A 19,161-nucleotide genomic window follows, 5' to 3' on the forward strand; every position below is an offset into this window, starting at 1 on the left:
ATTAATTTTCTTCCGATGTTAATAGTTCATGTCGTAGATCGTCATCATATTTTAAATAACTAACTCTCTGAGCGTTTTCTCGATTTCTTCCGCTACCATTGAGTGTCGGAGCCCACATTCCACTTTCCAACTTCTTCATCTCTATCTCCATTTCCACAGCCCCAGTCAGACCATATAAAATTATAAATATCATTTTTATGCTTGTTCATCTTCGTGAACAATTTCGTGCCTCTATTGCTAACTGTACCTTATCGCGTTATCGAAATTCGTGTTCGATACAAAAATTACAGCCATCATAACACACGTTTAAACACGATACGGTATCTTGTCGCTTTGTCGTTGCCGCGGGAAATCAAAGTTGTAAAACAACGTAATTTCGCACCAGATACAGATAAGAAGGCCTACCACGGAACACACAATACGTGTCACGTTACTGACGTCCACACCCGTCCACATGCCGTCCCTCTTTCCCATATCGTGTGGGAATCATGAGAGAAAGCGTAGACGCAGTGACGTGTTACGTGTTTTGTGTTTCGTGGTAGGCCGCAAGGTTCGGTTGACGGAACAGATAAGATAGCTGTCAAATCTGAAGCCGGGGATTTAGAAGGCTGCGTTATTGGAAATTCGTTAATATGGTACTGTTTGAAGGTTAGGCAATGCATTGACTATTATTTATTACACTTTGCCTATCGAGTTTATTGGTTTTTGTTAGCATTATGGCTGCTGTAAAGCGGTGTTATTGTCAAGTGCAATTTTACTATTCGTTGGCTTCCGCATCTAAATACCTACAATATTTATTTTATCTTTCTAGGTAAGATTGTTTGGCATATTTTTGTGTCGTGATTCTATACTATTTATCACTTTGGTCAGTTCATTTCAGTAGTTCAAATCGTTGGGTTAGTTGAAAAGTACTACCAAAATATTTTGTTGCCATGTGTTTATATAAAAAATGGATCCTTGTTGGAGATTTTTGGGTCTATTAATTTTAAAGAAACATGATTGAAACATAAAAAAATACTACTGCGTATTTGTAACTAGCTGCGTCCCGGGGCTTCGCTCCCGTGAGATTCCCGGGATTATAAGTACCCTATGTGTTGGTTTAGGTTATATTCTATCTGTGTACCAAATTTCTTATCAATCCGTCTAGTAGATTTTGCGTGAAAGAGTAACAAACGTACACACGTACATCCTCACATTTATAATATTAATAGGATATCCAGACATAGTTACGCTTTAAAGTTGTATTACATTCAATACTTCCTTTATTTAATGGTACATTAATTTAAAGATATGTAGAAGTCTTCATATATTTTTCTTTTATCTATGGTAGAAATAATGAAAATTAAAAAATCATGAATACATGCCTTCATTCATTAATACATGCCATCCAGACATGGTATCCATACCACCAGGTGTGTATATGACACATATTCAAATCTTGTATTAATACCTATCAATCAATTTGATGTATCAAGATTATCAGGAGATCAAAGAGTGCTACGTATCTAGCTAATCTTGATATTTGTTGTTGGATGTTTTGCAAGACGCATGTGACACCGTGAACATCATGCGTTTTGATACTCACTGTTAGTGATGTGATTTGGATGAATGGGTAAGCATATCAACAGAACAAGTAATTTACAGTTACCTACGTAATGTTCTCTAATAATAATAAAGTTTGTTATCTAGTAGCCACGAATCATGTTTATAATTGATTTTTTAAAGAATTAAGCTATGTCTATATATGTTTTTTTAATTGCAATAAGAACAACATTTATTTTTTCTAAATAAATTCCTAAGCAATATTTAAATTGAGAACTAGGGCTTCCCCAGCAAGCAATCAATCAAAGGGCAGCGTTACCTGGTACGGTCAGCAAACATTTGCGTTGCGGTCACGACATCTTATTTGCCAACCCTATTGTTTACATTGTTTGACCGAGGCTCGCAAAGTTTCTTGTGCAAACATCGCGTGACTTCGCGCTTTGATGCTTATTCAGTTTTGTGATTAGTCATTTGAATTTCGAACTCTACAGTTCGAAATTCAAATTCAAATTTGATTTCTTTGTTCTAATCTGTTCCATTCCCAAATTTGAACGATTAACTCGATAACATTAAAAAATCTTAAAAGTTGAATGCGTTTTCAACGACAATCAAATAACCGTTGACATAAATCTAGTTATCAACAAACATTAGACTAATCTCAAAGACGCCGCATGTCATCATTCACATCATCAAACTAACAAACACAAAAATGCACGTGGAAAACGTAAAAAAAATACACATACGACCTTAAGACTGGGAGATACGGTTGAGAATCAAAATAGTTTATTTGTTTAATGTAGTTTACGGCACAAACATGAAGCGTGCTATTGTTTCAGTAAATATTTCGAGGAATCGAGAGAAATCGGGGCGCATACAAAGGCGCCGCCGCGATAACACACGGTCACCATGGCCATAAAGGCCGGTGCACACCGAATTCTTGTAAAACACTTTATACTTCATATAATTTACTTCATGGTATGGAATCGTAACGCATGCGTTTATACGCGCGTGTACATCTGAGTTAATTTTCCGTACGATTTTAGTGTGCACGTGCTGGATACGCGTTCGGTGTGCACAGGTCTTAAACAACAACGGTAGTGCATAGATATAACTCGTCAAAAATGTGAAAAAGCCACCATGACACAAAATCCTCACTAATATTAGGTATAAATGTGAAAGTAAGTATGATTGTTTGTTACCTCTTCACGCTCTATCTATTCGACCAATCTTCATGAAATTTTGTGTACATGTAGTCTGAAGCATTGAGAAGGATATAGGAATTTACACAGGCGAAGCCGCGGGCAAAAGCTAGTTATATATATTTATAAATATGTATAGGTAACTAGCTTTTTTTTCCCACGGAAACAATATCTTTCTGAGATGATAACGTTAAGTTTGACTATATCTAGTAACAAATTATTGTATTGTACATACATAAGTACTATATAATATCACGATGGTACAAACACCCCGCCCCTTCTGTCTGTCCCTATGTACACTTAGATCTTTAAAACTATACAACTGGTTGCTGGTTTTTTTTATTAGATAGAGTGATTAATGAGTAAGATTTTGGTGTCTATTTTATTATAGTTTAATCCGAGTGAAGCCGGGAACTGGTCGCTAATTTAGTAAATTACAATAATAATCATCGTTCGGTGCACAACGAGCAACCTATCATCTATGGTCATGTATTGTATGTATCAGATATGCTATCTGTGACGTCGCTGACATCCACACGTCAAGGTGTGGTAAGCCCCAGGTCCTCAGATCTCACCGCTAACCTGATTTACGATATCAGAGTCCTTAGAGCAGCTTTGCTTTTCACATCTCACCATCGAATCAATTCGACGTGAAACGCAGCGGACCAATCACACTGCGCCATTGTGACGTAACGACAACCACACTGCAATGTGATTGGTTCGCTGCCTCTCACTTCGAATCGATTCAATGGTGAGAAGTGAAAATGCAAACCCGCACTTGGCCCTCGGATTACGTGCACGAAAACATCAAACATCTTGTTATTGCGAATACTGTGATCTTCGCAACAACTGTTCCCTTGAGAAATCCACGCGTGCGGAGCCGCGGACGATAGCTAGTTTCTTAATAATTATATTTATTACATGACTTTTTGTGTTATTTTTCGTTCGGTCCAAAGATTTTACTAACAAATTCTATCCATGGCATAAGTCCTCCATATTTGTCTTTGTTGTATTTCTGTTTTTTACGCCATAAACTTAATTCACACATACAAATTATGTGTGTAATTCAATCTATTGAATTTATTTCAATAAAAGAAGAAAGGCGAAAAAAATTATAACATTATTTTTATTTTTTTATGTACGTTTAATTTTTTCCGAATATTATAAAACAGTCGTCTGCCGAGAGATCTGAAGAGAGAGATAGCAACAATCCGTCTCTGTCTAGCTCCGCCGAAAAGATGATAAAATATGAATTTAGCTGCATTATTTATTGATTAATAATTTAGATTACAGCATTACCAAATGGCCATAAAATACGTAAACACACGCCATAAACTTGGTAATGAAAAAAAATAACATAACCATAAAGATATCGGCCATTTTTTTTATTCCACAATCGAAATTAATAAATTAATCCGTTATCATGGACCTTCAAAAACTTTGATTACTATAATCCACAGATGCATTATCGGAAATAAATCCAGTGTGATTAGGCCCGAGGTTTGAGATATAAATGGATTAGTTTTAAGGAATTGTGTTTGTTTAATATTTAGTACGTATAGAAAATGTAGTTATATATAAAGTAAAACGACCCGGCCGGAAAAGTAGCCCTGTTACTCGTGAATGTTTGTTTATCTCTATGCCTAATTTTATTAAAATCGCTCCAGCAGTTTTTGAGTTTATTCATAAAAACAGAAAAGGAAAAACAAAGATAGGTACAAATCTTTTATCTTTATCTTAAAAGTAGTACGGAGGTTAGGATCGGAAGGAATATATTTTTACAATAATATTATACCTTTTCATATAATAGTATACCTTCTCGGGAACATTTACGAAATATAAATTTAATACAATCGAGCCGATTATTTTCGTAGTTCGCGTCCAAGATTTGATTAATCCCACAGATAGGACGCATTACATATGTTATTCGGATGATAAGGCGTATTAAAACTGAATGATAACATTTGATTTATAAGTACTATTGAAAATTACGTGGCCTTAGGATTGTCACCAGTACTATTCATACTTATATTATAAATGCGAAAGTCTGTCTGTCTGTCTGTTCTGCCTTCACGGCTACACCGCTAGACCGATTTTGATGAAATTTGGTACACATATAGTTAAAAGCTCCCGTATGCGACGACGCCAAATTGTACATTGAGCGCGGTAAAATCCTAATTCGTAATTTCTTTAATAACTACATAAATATAATGGGACTGAGCACGAATATTTTCTATTTAATGTTGCTGACGTTTCAACAACCTTAAAGCCAGACTGGAGTATTTGCGGAGTGACGTTCTTTTCAACTTCCCCCCACTACTTTCACCCCCCTAGTATTAGTCATTTGGGGCTTGATTTCTGAAAAAAATAATGTTTGAAAAAACTAACTGGGCTTGAACTACATGTACACCAAATTTCATTAAAATCGGTCCAGCGGTTTAGCCGTGAAAGCGAGGCGATTGTAGATGTTTTTCCACTTTTCGCTTTCTGGCAATCTTTCTCATCATTATTAGATGATTATATACTGACTGATTATATTATATTAATATAGTATGTATATTTTTGGTTATTACTTTATTATAACTATCTCTGCTTGACTGGTCAAAAGCGGTTATCACATATGTGAGTCTTAGGACACAAATAATAAGGAGAATAGGGTTGTCCCATGTCCCATTCTTTAATCGGAAGCTACATGAAAATAGCTCATGCCCACCCCTAGCCATTCAACCCTGTACCGTCAAGTGCAGCCCGATAATCAAAATCACAATTTTCCACGCTCCCCGTATCAATCCCATCATTATTAACATTTTATTAGTTCATGATTCTGATTAATGATTAAACCGTGAGTTAGCATATTTTAAACCATCTGACCAATTTTTGTATAAGATAATATTCTGTCTTTATTCTATTTTGAAATCAGAAATGAAAATTAAAATTAGTTAGCTATGTATATGGAGCGTTTGGACGAGAAAAAGTTTGATTTCATTTTTGTCTTATCTCTGAAAGCGATTGACGAATTTTAGATGGCTATCCGAAATCCCTTAACCGTGTTACCTTATCATGGTAAAATGTTCACTGGTGTTTCTATTAATTTTCGGGCTTTCGAATAGCCATTTAAAATTCGTCAAATTAGACAGCGCAACTCACCTATGTATGTAAATTAAAGAGAGTTGTTACCAAATTTTTTATTATTTTTTATGATGGTATGCTTTGTTTTTACAATTTCATACTTTTTGAAAAATTTACTTTCCAATCAAGTTTAAATCTTCTTATAATGATCCAGATGCATTGTTATAGTCTATAAATCATCATACCGATCCTACATATACGAGTATATATATATATTATTGACCCTATTCACTGCTTATTCCAAATATCTCCACAATGGGGCGTTCTAAGCTTAAGAACTTAACATTGCCCGTCAAAACGGCGAGCGTAACACAATTAGCGTTTTTCGCAATTGGATTACACTCCAACCTCTCGTTGCAGTTTTTTCTGTACGGACGTTGCATTATCATTACGGTCAGACGTATACACTAATGCAATTTTAATTATAAGAGGCGCGCCGCAAATTGCCTCAAATGCATACAGATTGTTATTTTTCCGGACCTTTTAACAGATTAAAAATACGCAGTGTGATTTAGCAATCGTGTGACAATGGCAATCGAGTCGGATTCCCATTCGATTTTTAATCGTTACGCTGTGGTTCGAATAGTGTGTTTGATGATTTATTGGTCTTTGTTTCGGGATTCATGGAACAGTTTTGACTAATTATAGATTGGTTATGTTTGTTACATGTTTATACAGATCACGTTTTTATCCTTACGGGGTAGATAGAGCCGTGAGATTCAAAGGTGTTTAGTTGGCCTTATTGGAGGTATTTTGGTTCAGAAATAGAGTCAGATTTCTTATCCTTTTCTTCTTTTTCTTGTCGAGTCTGAATGGCTATTCAGACGATGTTCGGCCAGTAAGATCGTTCTGTCGTTGGCCTTGTTCCAGTCAGGACGTGAGGCTTTTGGCATAGGACAGCATTTGGATCATAGACTACACAGCACCGCAGTCCCTTTATTGACTTTTACAATCTGCGCATGTCGATTCCATGTCGCTCCCGAGACTAGCGTGGAAAGGATACGTGTAGGATAGGCATAAAATGAAAATAACTTAATTTCCGACATTAGTACATTTTATATGAACGTGTGAAAAAAGTATTGTATTTTTGATCGTCACGTATGAGAAATAATGATAAATAATGTTACCTCAAAGTACAAGTGCAAGAAAAATAGGCTTTCGCATTTTACACAAATATTCATACAGTTTTTTAACACTAAACAATAATAAACAAACAATACCGGCGACCTGCAATTTAAAGTCAAATAACAGATATTTAATTTCCAAATAGAACTAATTTCATCAAATCATATGATCTAATTACAAAAGCGTACAATGGCCCAATTCTTTGCTCCACTCCATTACTTTTAGGGTTCTATTCAATATTTCGCAAACCCATAAATTCGAGCATACTGTCGCGTGGACAATGAATCTAAATAACCATTAATATGTAATAAATACTATGGGGGACGCAGGGGACAAATAAACAAGTGTACCAAAACTTCAATGTGTGACAATGACCTGTAAATTTATAGTGACTGGATATACTTTGCCTTTTCAAGTTACATTTCATTTTTGTACGGGTTTCTCTTTAATGTAAATATTTCAAAATAAATTTACGAGTACGAAATTTAATAGAATAAGAGAAACTTGCGATAATATCTGAAATGACAGCGAGTATCCTGTATATAGGAAAGGGTATAGGAAATTATGTACTTGGTTACATAAGCTAAGCTAAAAAAATATTTTCAATTTACTCATTAATGGTGCAAGCATACGGTATACGTAGAAAATATTATCATTTAAAATAAACTGACTATTCTGTCCTCAACTTGGTTTTATACTTATTTATTAAATGTTTAGCACTTAAAAATACATTGAATTACATTAGGAGCAACCTAATGCTAAGGGTTGTCTGCCAATTTAACTTTTGGGCACTCGGAAAAGGTGATAGTCGGGTTGCAAGATAGATAAAGAAATCATAGAGATTATATCTACAGTCTACATACAATATTGTATTGACAAAACTGCCCACTGTCCAGCAAATAAATGTCAGTGACGCAAGGGTGCTGTTGAAAAGGCGCGAGCGTGAAGATGCCGAATATATCCGAGGATAGCCGATGAAACCCGATTGGTTCCGCCGCAGATGCCATCTGTTGTGTTTCAGATGGAGGGGCGTCGTTCATTAGTACACTTGTCTTGGGAGATGGATGTTTGTTTTGCAGGACACCCCTGTGGGCTTGATTGAGTCAATTTCTATGGGAGTGATCTTTTGGGTTTTGTTAAGTTTATCACTTGACATAATCGTCAGGGAAACTTATTTAATTTTAATTACTAATTCAACGATTGAGCTCTTTAATGTTAATTGGGTAAACCAATTATTTTCAATCTCAATAATATTTTTTACCTAAATCATTCTAAATAAGAACTCAAGATAAGGTTAAACTATATTTTTACAATTATATACTCTTGATAAATTGGTGTTGATTGATTAAATCGTTGTGTTTCTTGCTTGCGCGATAGATCATCATTTATTTTTACCACAATAAAAGTAATTTTGTTCGTTACGTACAACTGCGTGTACTTCATTGTTTTATGATTGATCTGATTCTGATTCCATAATCGCCGACAACAAACAAAGCTAATCGTGATACGATGACGTGCAAATATTCATACTTACTAAACAAACACAAAACTACAACTGTACGGTTTAGTCGCGCCCGCGGATTAGTGAGTTGTAAAAAATTTGGGGTCGCCCCGTTAATTACTGGGGTTGAAACTGGGGTTGAAATGGGCCGGGCGGGGGATGAAAGTCAATTTGCTCCGGGGACATGATACGACTCATTTCATCTGGAGCGACAAGTGTGGCACCTGCTCTTTTTCACTGCCCTAGGGCGATACCCTTTGTACTAAACAATCGCAAGAGGAACAATGGTGTATAAACAGTCGCAATTTTAGGGTCTGTGGCCTGCTTTGTTGTATTTGGAGTTATCGGTAAGCTATTGAATATTGTGTCGATCAATGCTAACAATTAAACTCTATGAGGATTTGATGTGGCAGATTAGAAAATGTAAGGCAATTATAAAATTTTATTGCTTGGCTCAGCTTCGGTGGAGCCTTGGCCGTACACCAAGACAGTCTTTGAGAGTTATTCGATAAAAATTAAAGAAAACTTGCTGATCTATTGGATTTATCAAACTTTATTTTTTCTTTTGTTACAGATGAAATAAAATTTGGCATCAGTCGCCTAGTAGGAGACAGAACTGAAGAGGACGATGAAAGCCATAATGAGACCAGACCTGAGGGGGTATCTCCAGCATCTCGCTGCGGAAGCCCTTGCTGGCCCTCCCCCCAATCCCCAAGATCAGTTCGCTCAAGTTCCCCTGAACTAGAAGTCGATTCCCCTCCATCTTCACCGAGAAGACCACCCGATTCGTCGTCACCACCTAAAAGATCAGAAGCATTTTCTATGAGCGTTTTATTGAGACCTGACGCGCCAAGAGCTCAGCCGCAAAGACCATTTTTATATCCTCCGCTACCTTTTGCAGAGTTTTTGAGAGACGCTGGCAGTCTTGGTCTACCTGGGTGGGGTGGTTATAGCAATCTATATCTCCACGCTGTGCAAGCAGCAGGTCCTGAGTTATTACGGCTTCGGGCTGCAGTTCTTGGTGCACAAAGTCCTCTGACCAGGCCGTTGCCGATTGGGGACGTGTATTCGTGTGTCAAGTGCGAGAAAATGTTCAGTACCCCACATGGGTTGGAAGTGCATGCTCGGAGGTCGCATAATGGGAAAAGGCCGTTTGCTTGTGAATTGTGCAGCAAGACTTTTGGACATGAAATCAGCCTCAGTCAGCACAGGTAATATTAAATTTATTCTATTTCTTTATTATTATTAAATTTTAAGACTATATTTGAAAATTAGTACATATCAATGACAAATTTTCCAATATTTAACGCGGCGCCGACGAATGGAAGAAAAGACAGAATCTTCGCGATTTCTATATACTTATTATCTACACTGTACACGTATATAACTAATACTTGTATAGATAAATAGAGTTATTGTTATGTGACTCTTCTTCCGATATTTTGCATTAAATTTAATAATAGTATTAAATTTAGTAATAGTACTATAATTAAGGGGGCTTTGCTCCCTCATAATTTTTAATTTAAAAGTACCCTAAGAGTACCCTAAATTTGCGTGATTGAGCAACAAACTTTAAAAATATTATAAATAGTGGCCCATCTCTACTTTGCTCGGTTAAACCATAATAAATCATACACCAAAACCTACCTTAAGAAGCACAATATTTATTAACGAAAACTGTTGAAAAATCCGTCTGCTCGTTTATAGACAGTCGCGACAGGGGAATTTCTTTTGATGATACGAAAATATGATATTTAGTAGAATTACTAGGTATATCATTAATTTTTAGTTTCAATGGGATTGTTCTTAGTCCATGTTCCACCTCCCAGTCTAACTCCGCAGGGCGGTCCACAGCGTGGAGAAGGTGTTCGAGTGCAAGCAGTGCGGGAAGACATTCAAGAGGTCCAGCACGCTGTCCACCCACCTGCTGATCCACTCCGACACCAGGCCCTACCCGTGTCAGTACTGCGGGAAGCGGTTCCATCAGAAATCTGATATGAAGAAGCACACTTATATACATACTGGTGAGTTTTTATAATAAATACAATAATTATCATTCTTGCGATCGTAACAAATTTTAGTCGCATTGTTTCTCTCTCTCATCTGAGCGTATTCTGGTTTCTTCCTCAGCCGTTGAGCGTCGGAGCCCAGAGTCCGCTTTCTCAAAATGATTCTTCAAATGTTTTGTACATAGTGCCCAATGTAGGTACATTCTAGATTAATTACAATAAAAAAACCTCATAAATGATTTTACAAAATTTCTCATATCTTTGATAAACATGTACTTAATTCACAAATGCAGAATTATATTATACAAATTCGGAACTCGAAGCAACCATTTTAGAACGCCGGCGACAGTTTCAAAGTTTCATCCTAACCGCCGTAACTCGGGCTGTACTGTCAAAACATCTTAAGGGGCCCACATAATTAATGTACATTAACACCTAGGTGGGTTTTATAATAATCGCGTAATGCCGAAGGAAGAGCTCGAAGAGACGTCTGCGGTACATTATAGGGGCGATTGAGTTACAGCTACACACGGCTACGGAGAATGTTGAACATTCCAAGGTCACAATTTAGATTTATTGTCGTCTTACGCTAGACGCCTATCCTTGCCGTAAGTACTACTAGTGTATCAAAAAAATGAAGGTTTATTTTTGATCTATGCTCTTTGACTCTTGTTCTGTTGTGTTCTAGAAAAATCGCTATATGAATTGTTTCACCTGTGATAAATATTGCGGATAGATATTCGATTCGCTGCTAGAATGTTACGTAAAGTAAGTAATTCTAAACTACATTCCTTTAAAACTATATTTATAAAGAAATCTAAAACCATATATCAATTAATAAAAATAAATGAATATGAAAACTAAATAGAAAAGGCTTAGAAGAATCTTGTTTCAAAGGAAATGCAAAATAAAATTATGTAATGTTAACACGTCAGTTTTATCGCTGCACCCCTTCACATACAACATTGCTATCATCCAAATTTAAGCCTGGCATATGTACGTAGTATATAGCTAGAAATATCTTAAGATAAAAATAAAGCCAGCATTATAATATATCATTTTTATCGCGATCTAAAACTACAAAGACGATATTCAAGTCTTAAATGTCTTGATAAACTTGATATTTTGAGCCATCTTGCAACGTCACCAATACGTAACTGTTACGTTTTAACAACACTCCACTTATCTTGAATTATACTACATTCTTTCAGTTATATGCACTTCAATAATATAGTGGTTTTTTAAAACTGTACTTACATTAAACATATTGATGTCGAATTTATAAAAAAACATGTATTTAGGTACAAATATTTGTTATTACAGGTACTAATATTTGCCCGCGCTGGGACTCGAAATTGTCTTTAAATTCAGTCATAGACCTGAGAATAACACCATGTACAAGTAATGTTTAAATATGCTAGCTATTCTTCAAATCCGTATGTATCATCAGGCCCTTCATGAATATAAGATGTTGTGGTCTTCGCCGCGTTGTCTAACACTTAACGCCTTGGATTCAGCTTGTATATGCTTAACCCTCAGCGCTATCATGATTTTCATGGGCCCTTACCATTTTGCCTTAGACAATGGTTCGTACTTTGCTATGTAGGTTTTGATTTATTTATCTTTCATGAGCTTAAACTAGTGTTTGTTATACTATTATTTATGTGTTAGAAGCGGTGTTTAAATGCCCACTTTATAATCTATAAGTACATATAATAAAACTGTAAGTAAGCTATGAAGAAGAAGATATTTAAGATGAGTTTCTTTATTAGACAAATTAAAAAAAACCCCGACTTCTATATTAATTTCGCTACAACTTTTCAAGGGCTGAACCGATTTTGTTCAAACACTAAGATCAACTACTAAACGATCTAAAAATTAAATGCATAAAAATTAAATAAAATCAAATAAAAATTAAATAATTAAGATTAAATTAAAATGAAATAAAATACAAATCGAAATAAAAATCTAATAGAAAAAACTCGTTGATGAGTTACGGTGCCACGTACACAGATGGATAGACAGACACATTAGCGGTCAAACTTATAACACCCTTCTTTTTGCGTCGGGGTTTACAAACGACGATAAAAGTTCAAAGCTTTCCACAGTTGTAATGATTTTGATGAGACGTTAATTCTCCCAACATCTAAGTTAGATTAATAACATGAAACTTCACTTAATGACGCTAAAGATATAAGCGATGAAACAATAAATTGTACAACATCACTGCGGGGTGCACTTAAATGAATGAACCCTTGTCTCATCATAATGAGGAGACTGATAAGGGATAAGTGGGTGTTAATTAAACTTTTGCCAGGAATTGTAGTTGATAAACAGTTTATTATCATGCAAACATCTTGCGTTAATTGTAGTTTAATGTGATCGATTTTCTATGTATCTAGGCAACAAGTTGCGTCGATTTTATTAACTAACGGAACTTGGCTTAGCTTCGCGAACTGAAAGACAGACAGCGGCATATGACTTTGTTCAATTATAACAAGCTAGGATAAAGATGAATCACCTTCTTTATCGTCCCAGTTTCAAGTATTTTTATATATGTATGTTTTGATTTCAAAGCAATGTCATATTTTCGGTGATGTTGAAATATTGAAGGGAGACGAACTATATCTAAGTGTACCTACCAGAGTACCTACTTCGCTCCCTAGTTCATTTAAGATAAGGGTGGGGGTTCTATCGTCCGTGATTCAGGCGCATAGATTCGCCGTTTTCATTGCTTTGACAGTGGGTGCGAGAGGGACAGCACGATCGTTTGTGATGAAGGTGAAAGAGACAGCCACCTGAAGGGTTGGTCGTTGGGCACATGTTTCTGGTGCGACGGGGTTCGTGGCGATGAATAAATTCCATACATTGTTTAAACGTTTGGAAATTTGAAACCACTAGACAGTGTTTCCAATCCAAAAAGCTATATACATGAATTTTGGTCAAATACATTTTTATTTTATTTTTTTCAATTTTTGGGTTAAACTATTTCCGGACCAAACATTTGAAAAATCACCAAAAAATTTAACGGAAAAATTACATTGCAATAATACTGTTCATTTTTTTAAATCGTAGAATATCCCGATCTATTGAATTATCTTTCTATATGTAGTATTTACAAGGTCTTAACTGTTACCACACTTTTTGTTACTCGAAGATAGCTTGTTATTAGAAAACGATTACATCCAAAGTGTCTTGAAATACAATGTATCCCTGTGTACTTAACATTAATAACCCGACCCTAAGACAAAAGCATTAGCACATTCAAATAAATTACGCCCCATTCGCACCTGATCCCATCCCTGTGTAATAAACAATATCAACTTAGCGAATAGTTCCTCGAACGGTATTTTAATCAGTGTCCCAACTTCTTGATTAATGTTCCACAACAATTTATCGTCAGGAATTTTATTTATAATTACTGCCGTGAAATTAAATGCGGCAATTAGTCAACGTCGCGGCAGAAGACCGCGTCCCACGATTTGTCACATCGCCCGAACCTGTTTAATTCCACCCTAATTGAGTCCGGAAGTTTGTTAAACTTGTACCTGTTAGTATGCCAATTTCCACTAGTTACGCTAGTTTCAGAACTGTGGTAATTAATATCAGTTAACGTTTTGAATTATTCATTAAGCTTAAATAACACATTGTTAGCCGAAACTTTGTTAAAAACGTTTCGCAGCGGGCCCATAATTGAACCCTGGGGGACGCCGCGCCGAAAATAAAAGTACAGTTATTTTTTCTCGTTTCTATCATAAAGTTGTTTCAAAAAGAAGCAAGGAGTATTAGAAATGAGTGAAGTGGAGTAACCAAAATGATAATTTGGACTGCTTTCAAGCCATCTCATGAATGTTTGATTTACCAAATGCCCTATTAAGGTATTTTTTAAACTCTTCCTTGTCTTAATTAGTCGGGGGATAAACAACTGGCACATTAGCTCTCGGAATAATTACATGGCGGCTGTGCTGTGCTGCGCCTCTGTTTGTATTTCATTTTTTTTTCATTCGCGTTACTCTTCCGCTTCGGTTTGCGGTGAAGAATTTAAAAAGCATTTCGTTTAATTGGTTTGTTACAACCGTTATTCAAACTTACCATTTTACCATCGTTATAATGTATTAGTTATTTATACATAACTTAAATTTTTGCGGCATATTGCATCATATATTTGATTGGTACACGTGTTCCATATTATTTATTTACAAGAAAGTACTGATCGCTAATAAATGTTAAGCGTGAAATCACACTTAAAATTTATGATAATTCCAATAATTTTCCTAATTAATTATAATTTAATCATTAAGGAATTAAACACCATATAAAAAGGTACAAACGTAAAAATGGTAAACGCCGTCCTCTCTGATTACTTTTTAAGGCGTTGTTCCACTTTAAAATAGCAAAAGACACTCGAGAGCTTTCAAAGAGGTAGCTATGGTATAATTGGATTCGTAAGGCGCAATTTGGAGTCGGAATGAAGGCAATATGCAAATGATACGGAGGAAGGAGATCCTTGATTTCTTTTTAAATACGTGCCAGGGTAATGACGAGACGGTGATAATTAAACTGAGCGAATGTATTTCTTTAAATTCTTGAATGATTGAATCTTATATTTATTTTAGCTCTTCAGATGATACACTTTTAGCTTCTAGCTATAAATTCTCAAAAACTACCATTCGGATTGTCGTACAGTTTTCACACATAGATGTAGGAGTTAAATTAATTATGACTCTACCCAAGCGAAGCCGGCATGGGCCGTTATTAAATAAATTTAAATGATTCATTTATGCCTTTAACTATATCTGATTACAATAATAAAATGAAAAGTAAATTGACACTCAAAGTAAAAAAAAAAACTTTTAAATTCTCAAAAATGTTTACGAAACAAAAGTCAACATTATATGACGGTCGTAAAACTAACAGTCCAATCTGAAAACCAATTCCTCGCACAAGATTCCAGACTCCAAGTATTCCGTCCACACAACCTAAGGGGTGGAAATCTAAGCGGTCCATAAGGAAGGAGGGGGTCCACAACACGTGGAGGGGGGAGGGGAGTCGGCCCGGGGGGACTGAATCAAGGAGTGCTACGTGCTCTGAGTTTAATTAAGGACCCAGGAGAGTCTTAAGATACTTCGATTTTTAGTAGTTTTCTTTTAATTCGTTAGACACATGCTTTCGCAGACTATTATTGCTTGTATCGGAAACCTGGGTGAATGCCATGATAATAATTAGCTGTTAACTATTCTTTGGGCGATTTAAGAAAATGCAATATATGTAGTTCATTTATTAGTTTAGTTATTAGATTGGTTACACTTTTACACTGATATATTCATAAAAAAGTTAAAGCATAGCAAAAGTTAAAGCGTTTAACCATATAACTACTTGACATTGACAGAATGACACAAATCATAATGTTGGAAGATAAAGACGTGATGATACTGATCCGTTTCTGATGTTATTATAAAACGTATAACAAAAATTATCTTTTGTTACTTTTACCTGATTGTGTAATATATTTATTTCGTGTTGCTCTACACTTATCTAATATTAGATTTCCTGGATTAACATTATCACGTTTTTGTTCGATATCTAAAAAAATAAACATGGATTCCTATTCAAATTGACATGATTTTAATGATCTTTTACGTAATAATATTTATAGTAGTTTCATTTTGAAGATCTCATTGCAAAGATTTAGAAAGCATTCTGTCTTTATTACTATGTTTTGACGTGGATCACATCTAAAGCCTCGATGTTCTATCTTGTGTGAGAAAATAAACTTTAAAAACACAGAATTAGTATTATATACGCAATTTCAGGGTTCCGAAGGTATTTCTTACATGTTATGTATCCAATTAAATAGTACCTATCTATTATATGTACTATGTATTTACTTCCAGATTTACTGACTAAGTTAAAAGCCATACCTCATTCCTGAATATTTTTTACTACGTGGACTGCGTTTTCCCATCTGATAAATCGCATGTTCTAATTCGTTCGTATGCCCACTATACTATAAAAAAATATATTGTATATCCTTGAACATTCGTTAAAATAAAAAAGAACAAAAGCAACGATTTTGAAAGACAGCCGCAGACGCACAACCTCCGGAGACATCACCAAATCCAGATTTATATTTTATTTTCCGCGATACACGTAACTCGATCTCTTTGGGGATGTTGCCGAATCAGTTTCGAGATTTTTTTCTCACGCGAAAAAATGAAAAAATGACACTTGATTTTTGTATGCGGGGCTCGCTCCCGCCGTATTAGGAGCTCCCGCAGGAGAAAGGTAATTAAATTAATGCTAGCGCCCTCTTCGGCCTGCTCTAGTAATCTGACACCTGCGTTGTTTTCTCTTGGCCTCCGTTTTAGTTTTGTTATTGTACAAACATTGTCTCTGTCTTTTATTTCTATAATCAGTTGATGGCGTTGGATCGTATCCGGTCGTCCATTGATTACTTTGGAACGCGGTTCTGTTTCTTTATCATATAAACTAGTCTTATCAATATATTAGTCTACTAGTCTTATTAATATTATCAATATAAACTACTCTCCTGTCATTAATAAAGTATATAATAGCAAATTATCTAGCAATTTTATTTGCTCGACCTTTTCACAATTATACAATTTGGTGTTAAAATCTTATCGCAAATTAACAGAAATCCTAAATCACAGATCGTCCACATTTGATTCGAGAACTTTGCTACATGTCTATCGCGAAGCAGCAATCAAATTAGATAGTTATTACTGATCGCATCGCCCTAACGAACTGTATCGGGCGCGGTCGCACGAGTCTGTAATTCAATAAACACATTATACCGATTAGCTAGGAGCTCCCCAGGGTAAAAGGTCTCGATGGGCCCAGGGCCGTGTACTGTACATGCCTATATAATTGATTTTTCTTTTGTTCGAGTTGGCTAAAAATGTGTGGATCTGCACTGGAAGTAGTTTGCATGGGTAAAAAAAATACCGAAACATAATAAAAAATGTTAAAATAAAAATGATAAGGAGAAAAGGTTCTCTCCGGCGGGGAATCGAACCCCGGTCTCCCGCGTGACAGGCGGGGATACTGACCACTATACTACCGAAGACTTGACGTTGTGAAGTGAAATAGTAGATATGACTCGACTCAAGGTGACATCAAAGTGTTGTGTTTGACGAATGTATGCTTGCTAAAGAATACAAATATTTTGACATTCAAATGCTGATGACATATTGATATAGATGCTGTTGCAAATAAATCCCATATAAGTACCCTATATTTTTCCGACATTAAAAATGCTCTTTCGACTAAGAACCTGCCCCTATTGCTGCAAAAACGTAGAGCTAACTTTTATGTTCTGTCTGTACCTCTCAAGTCGTAATTGATGCACCAGGGTGCGGCAGCCGCCTGCCGCGTGCCGCTGCATTGTGTACCTACCATGACATGTGCCCTCACTGACACGCTTTTTAGCCATTCCCAGATTAGCTTTGTAGCTGGCCGCTTGATAGGATTATAATTAGGTTTGAATTGATTTTGTGATTCCATTTTAGAATTACTTTTTAGTTACGTTTGTTCGATTTTTAAAAGTATAATAATTAACTGCCATAAATATTTTTTAGTTTTTCTTCTTCGGCTAGAGTATCCATGTTTTTAGTAAAAACGTTTATTTTTGAAAACAGACCGCGAGTATTATTCTTAATCAAATTATTCGTGTTTTGATTGGCCAGTGCGCACTGGGCGCGCATTTTCGAGTGTTTTGATTTGTCGGTGCGACAGTGTCGACAGTTGTCCAAGTGTTTTCGCAAACGTTCAAATTTCAAAATGCAATATTGATTTTTGATACAGAACCTTATGGCGTCGAACTAAGATCGAAAATCTAATAAAATTAGGAGTAGAAATACTGGTGTACAATGTACTTTGGTAAAGATTTTAACGCTGATGAGTTAAGGTTGAATTTCGAATGGCTCGTGTGCAGATGTAGGTAATATAGAATTGTGGTAATATTATTGCACAGGTCAGATGTGAACCGGTGCAATTGAAGTGGTAGAATAACACTGGATGCGAGTACATTAGTTAAAATAACACCAAATCATGTTCAGTTTTAGAGGTTAAAATCTTTCAAACTGCTGTTATTATGACAGGATCAATTTGATTTTTTTTGTAGCAATTGAATAATTTTGTTGTAAAAGACTGAAGGTCATTATTTTATTACAGATTCTATTAAATATTTAATTTCCATGCCAAGTTCACTTGTGCCTACAAATAAACTTGGCATGGAAAATAATTTTTAAAAAGAAATTAAAGAAAATAAAATTGAAAAATTTAAACGCCATAATAATCTTTTGATAGTCTCTCTTGATTTGAGTTAGGTTATTTTTTCATTCTCTCATGTTATTTTATCATTTATACACAAGGATATCCTCTTCGCAATCATGTTATGGATAATTTTAAAAAATTGGTTATGAGTGCATTAAATGAGAAGCGTAAACAAAACAAGCAAATCAATAAACATAAAACAAAACATTTATAACACTAACTAGTTGGGATAGGAAAATAATTGTTCGCAAAATAATTTCATCCGCAACGAGGGCGCCACTAGCCTAACGGTTGTCCCGTAAATAAAGGTATTTCTGGACATAGCATTTTTGATTCCCCCGTACGCCATGTAGAGGAACAT

At 35.5% G+C, this 19,161-nt stretch overlaps 1 protein-coding gene and 1 non-coding gene across 3 annotated transcripts in view; one reads left to right on the forward strand and one right to left on the reverse strand.

The window, feature by feature from the left end:
• Positions 1-19,161, forward strand: part of sens-2 (senseless-2) — a 54,006-nt gene that overhangs the window by 19,972 nt on the left and 14,873 nt on the right. The window contains exons 3-4 of one of the 2 annotated variants that reach the window (XM_053750084.1): positions 9,071-9,707; positions 10,339-10,520. In XM_053750084.1, the coding sequence (XP_053606059.1) occupies positions 9,071-9,707; positions 10,339-10,520 (819 nt within the window). The remainder of the gene's footprint in view (positions 1-9,070; positions 9,708-10,338; positions 10,521-19,161) is intronic. The other variant, XM_053750093.1, reaches the window with a different exon arrangement.
• TRNAD-GUC (transfer RNA aspartic acid (anticodon GUC)) lies at positions 17,521-17,592 on the reverse strand. The gene has a single exon. It is a non-coding gene; the product is annotated as a tRNA-Asp (tRNA).

The sequence above is a fragment of the Plodia interpunctella genome, chromosome 1 (genome assembly GCF_027563975.2).
Source record: "Plodia interpunctella isolate USDA-ARS_2022_Savannah chromosome 1, ilPloInte3.2, whole genome shotgun sequence".
In the NCBI taxonomy this organism is placed as follows: Eukaryota; Metazoa; Arthropoda; class Insecta; order Lepidoptera; family Pyralidae; genus Plodia; species Plodia interpunctella.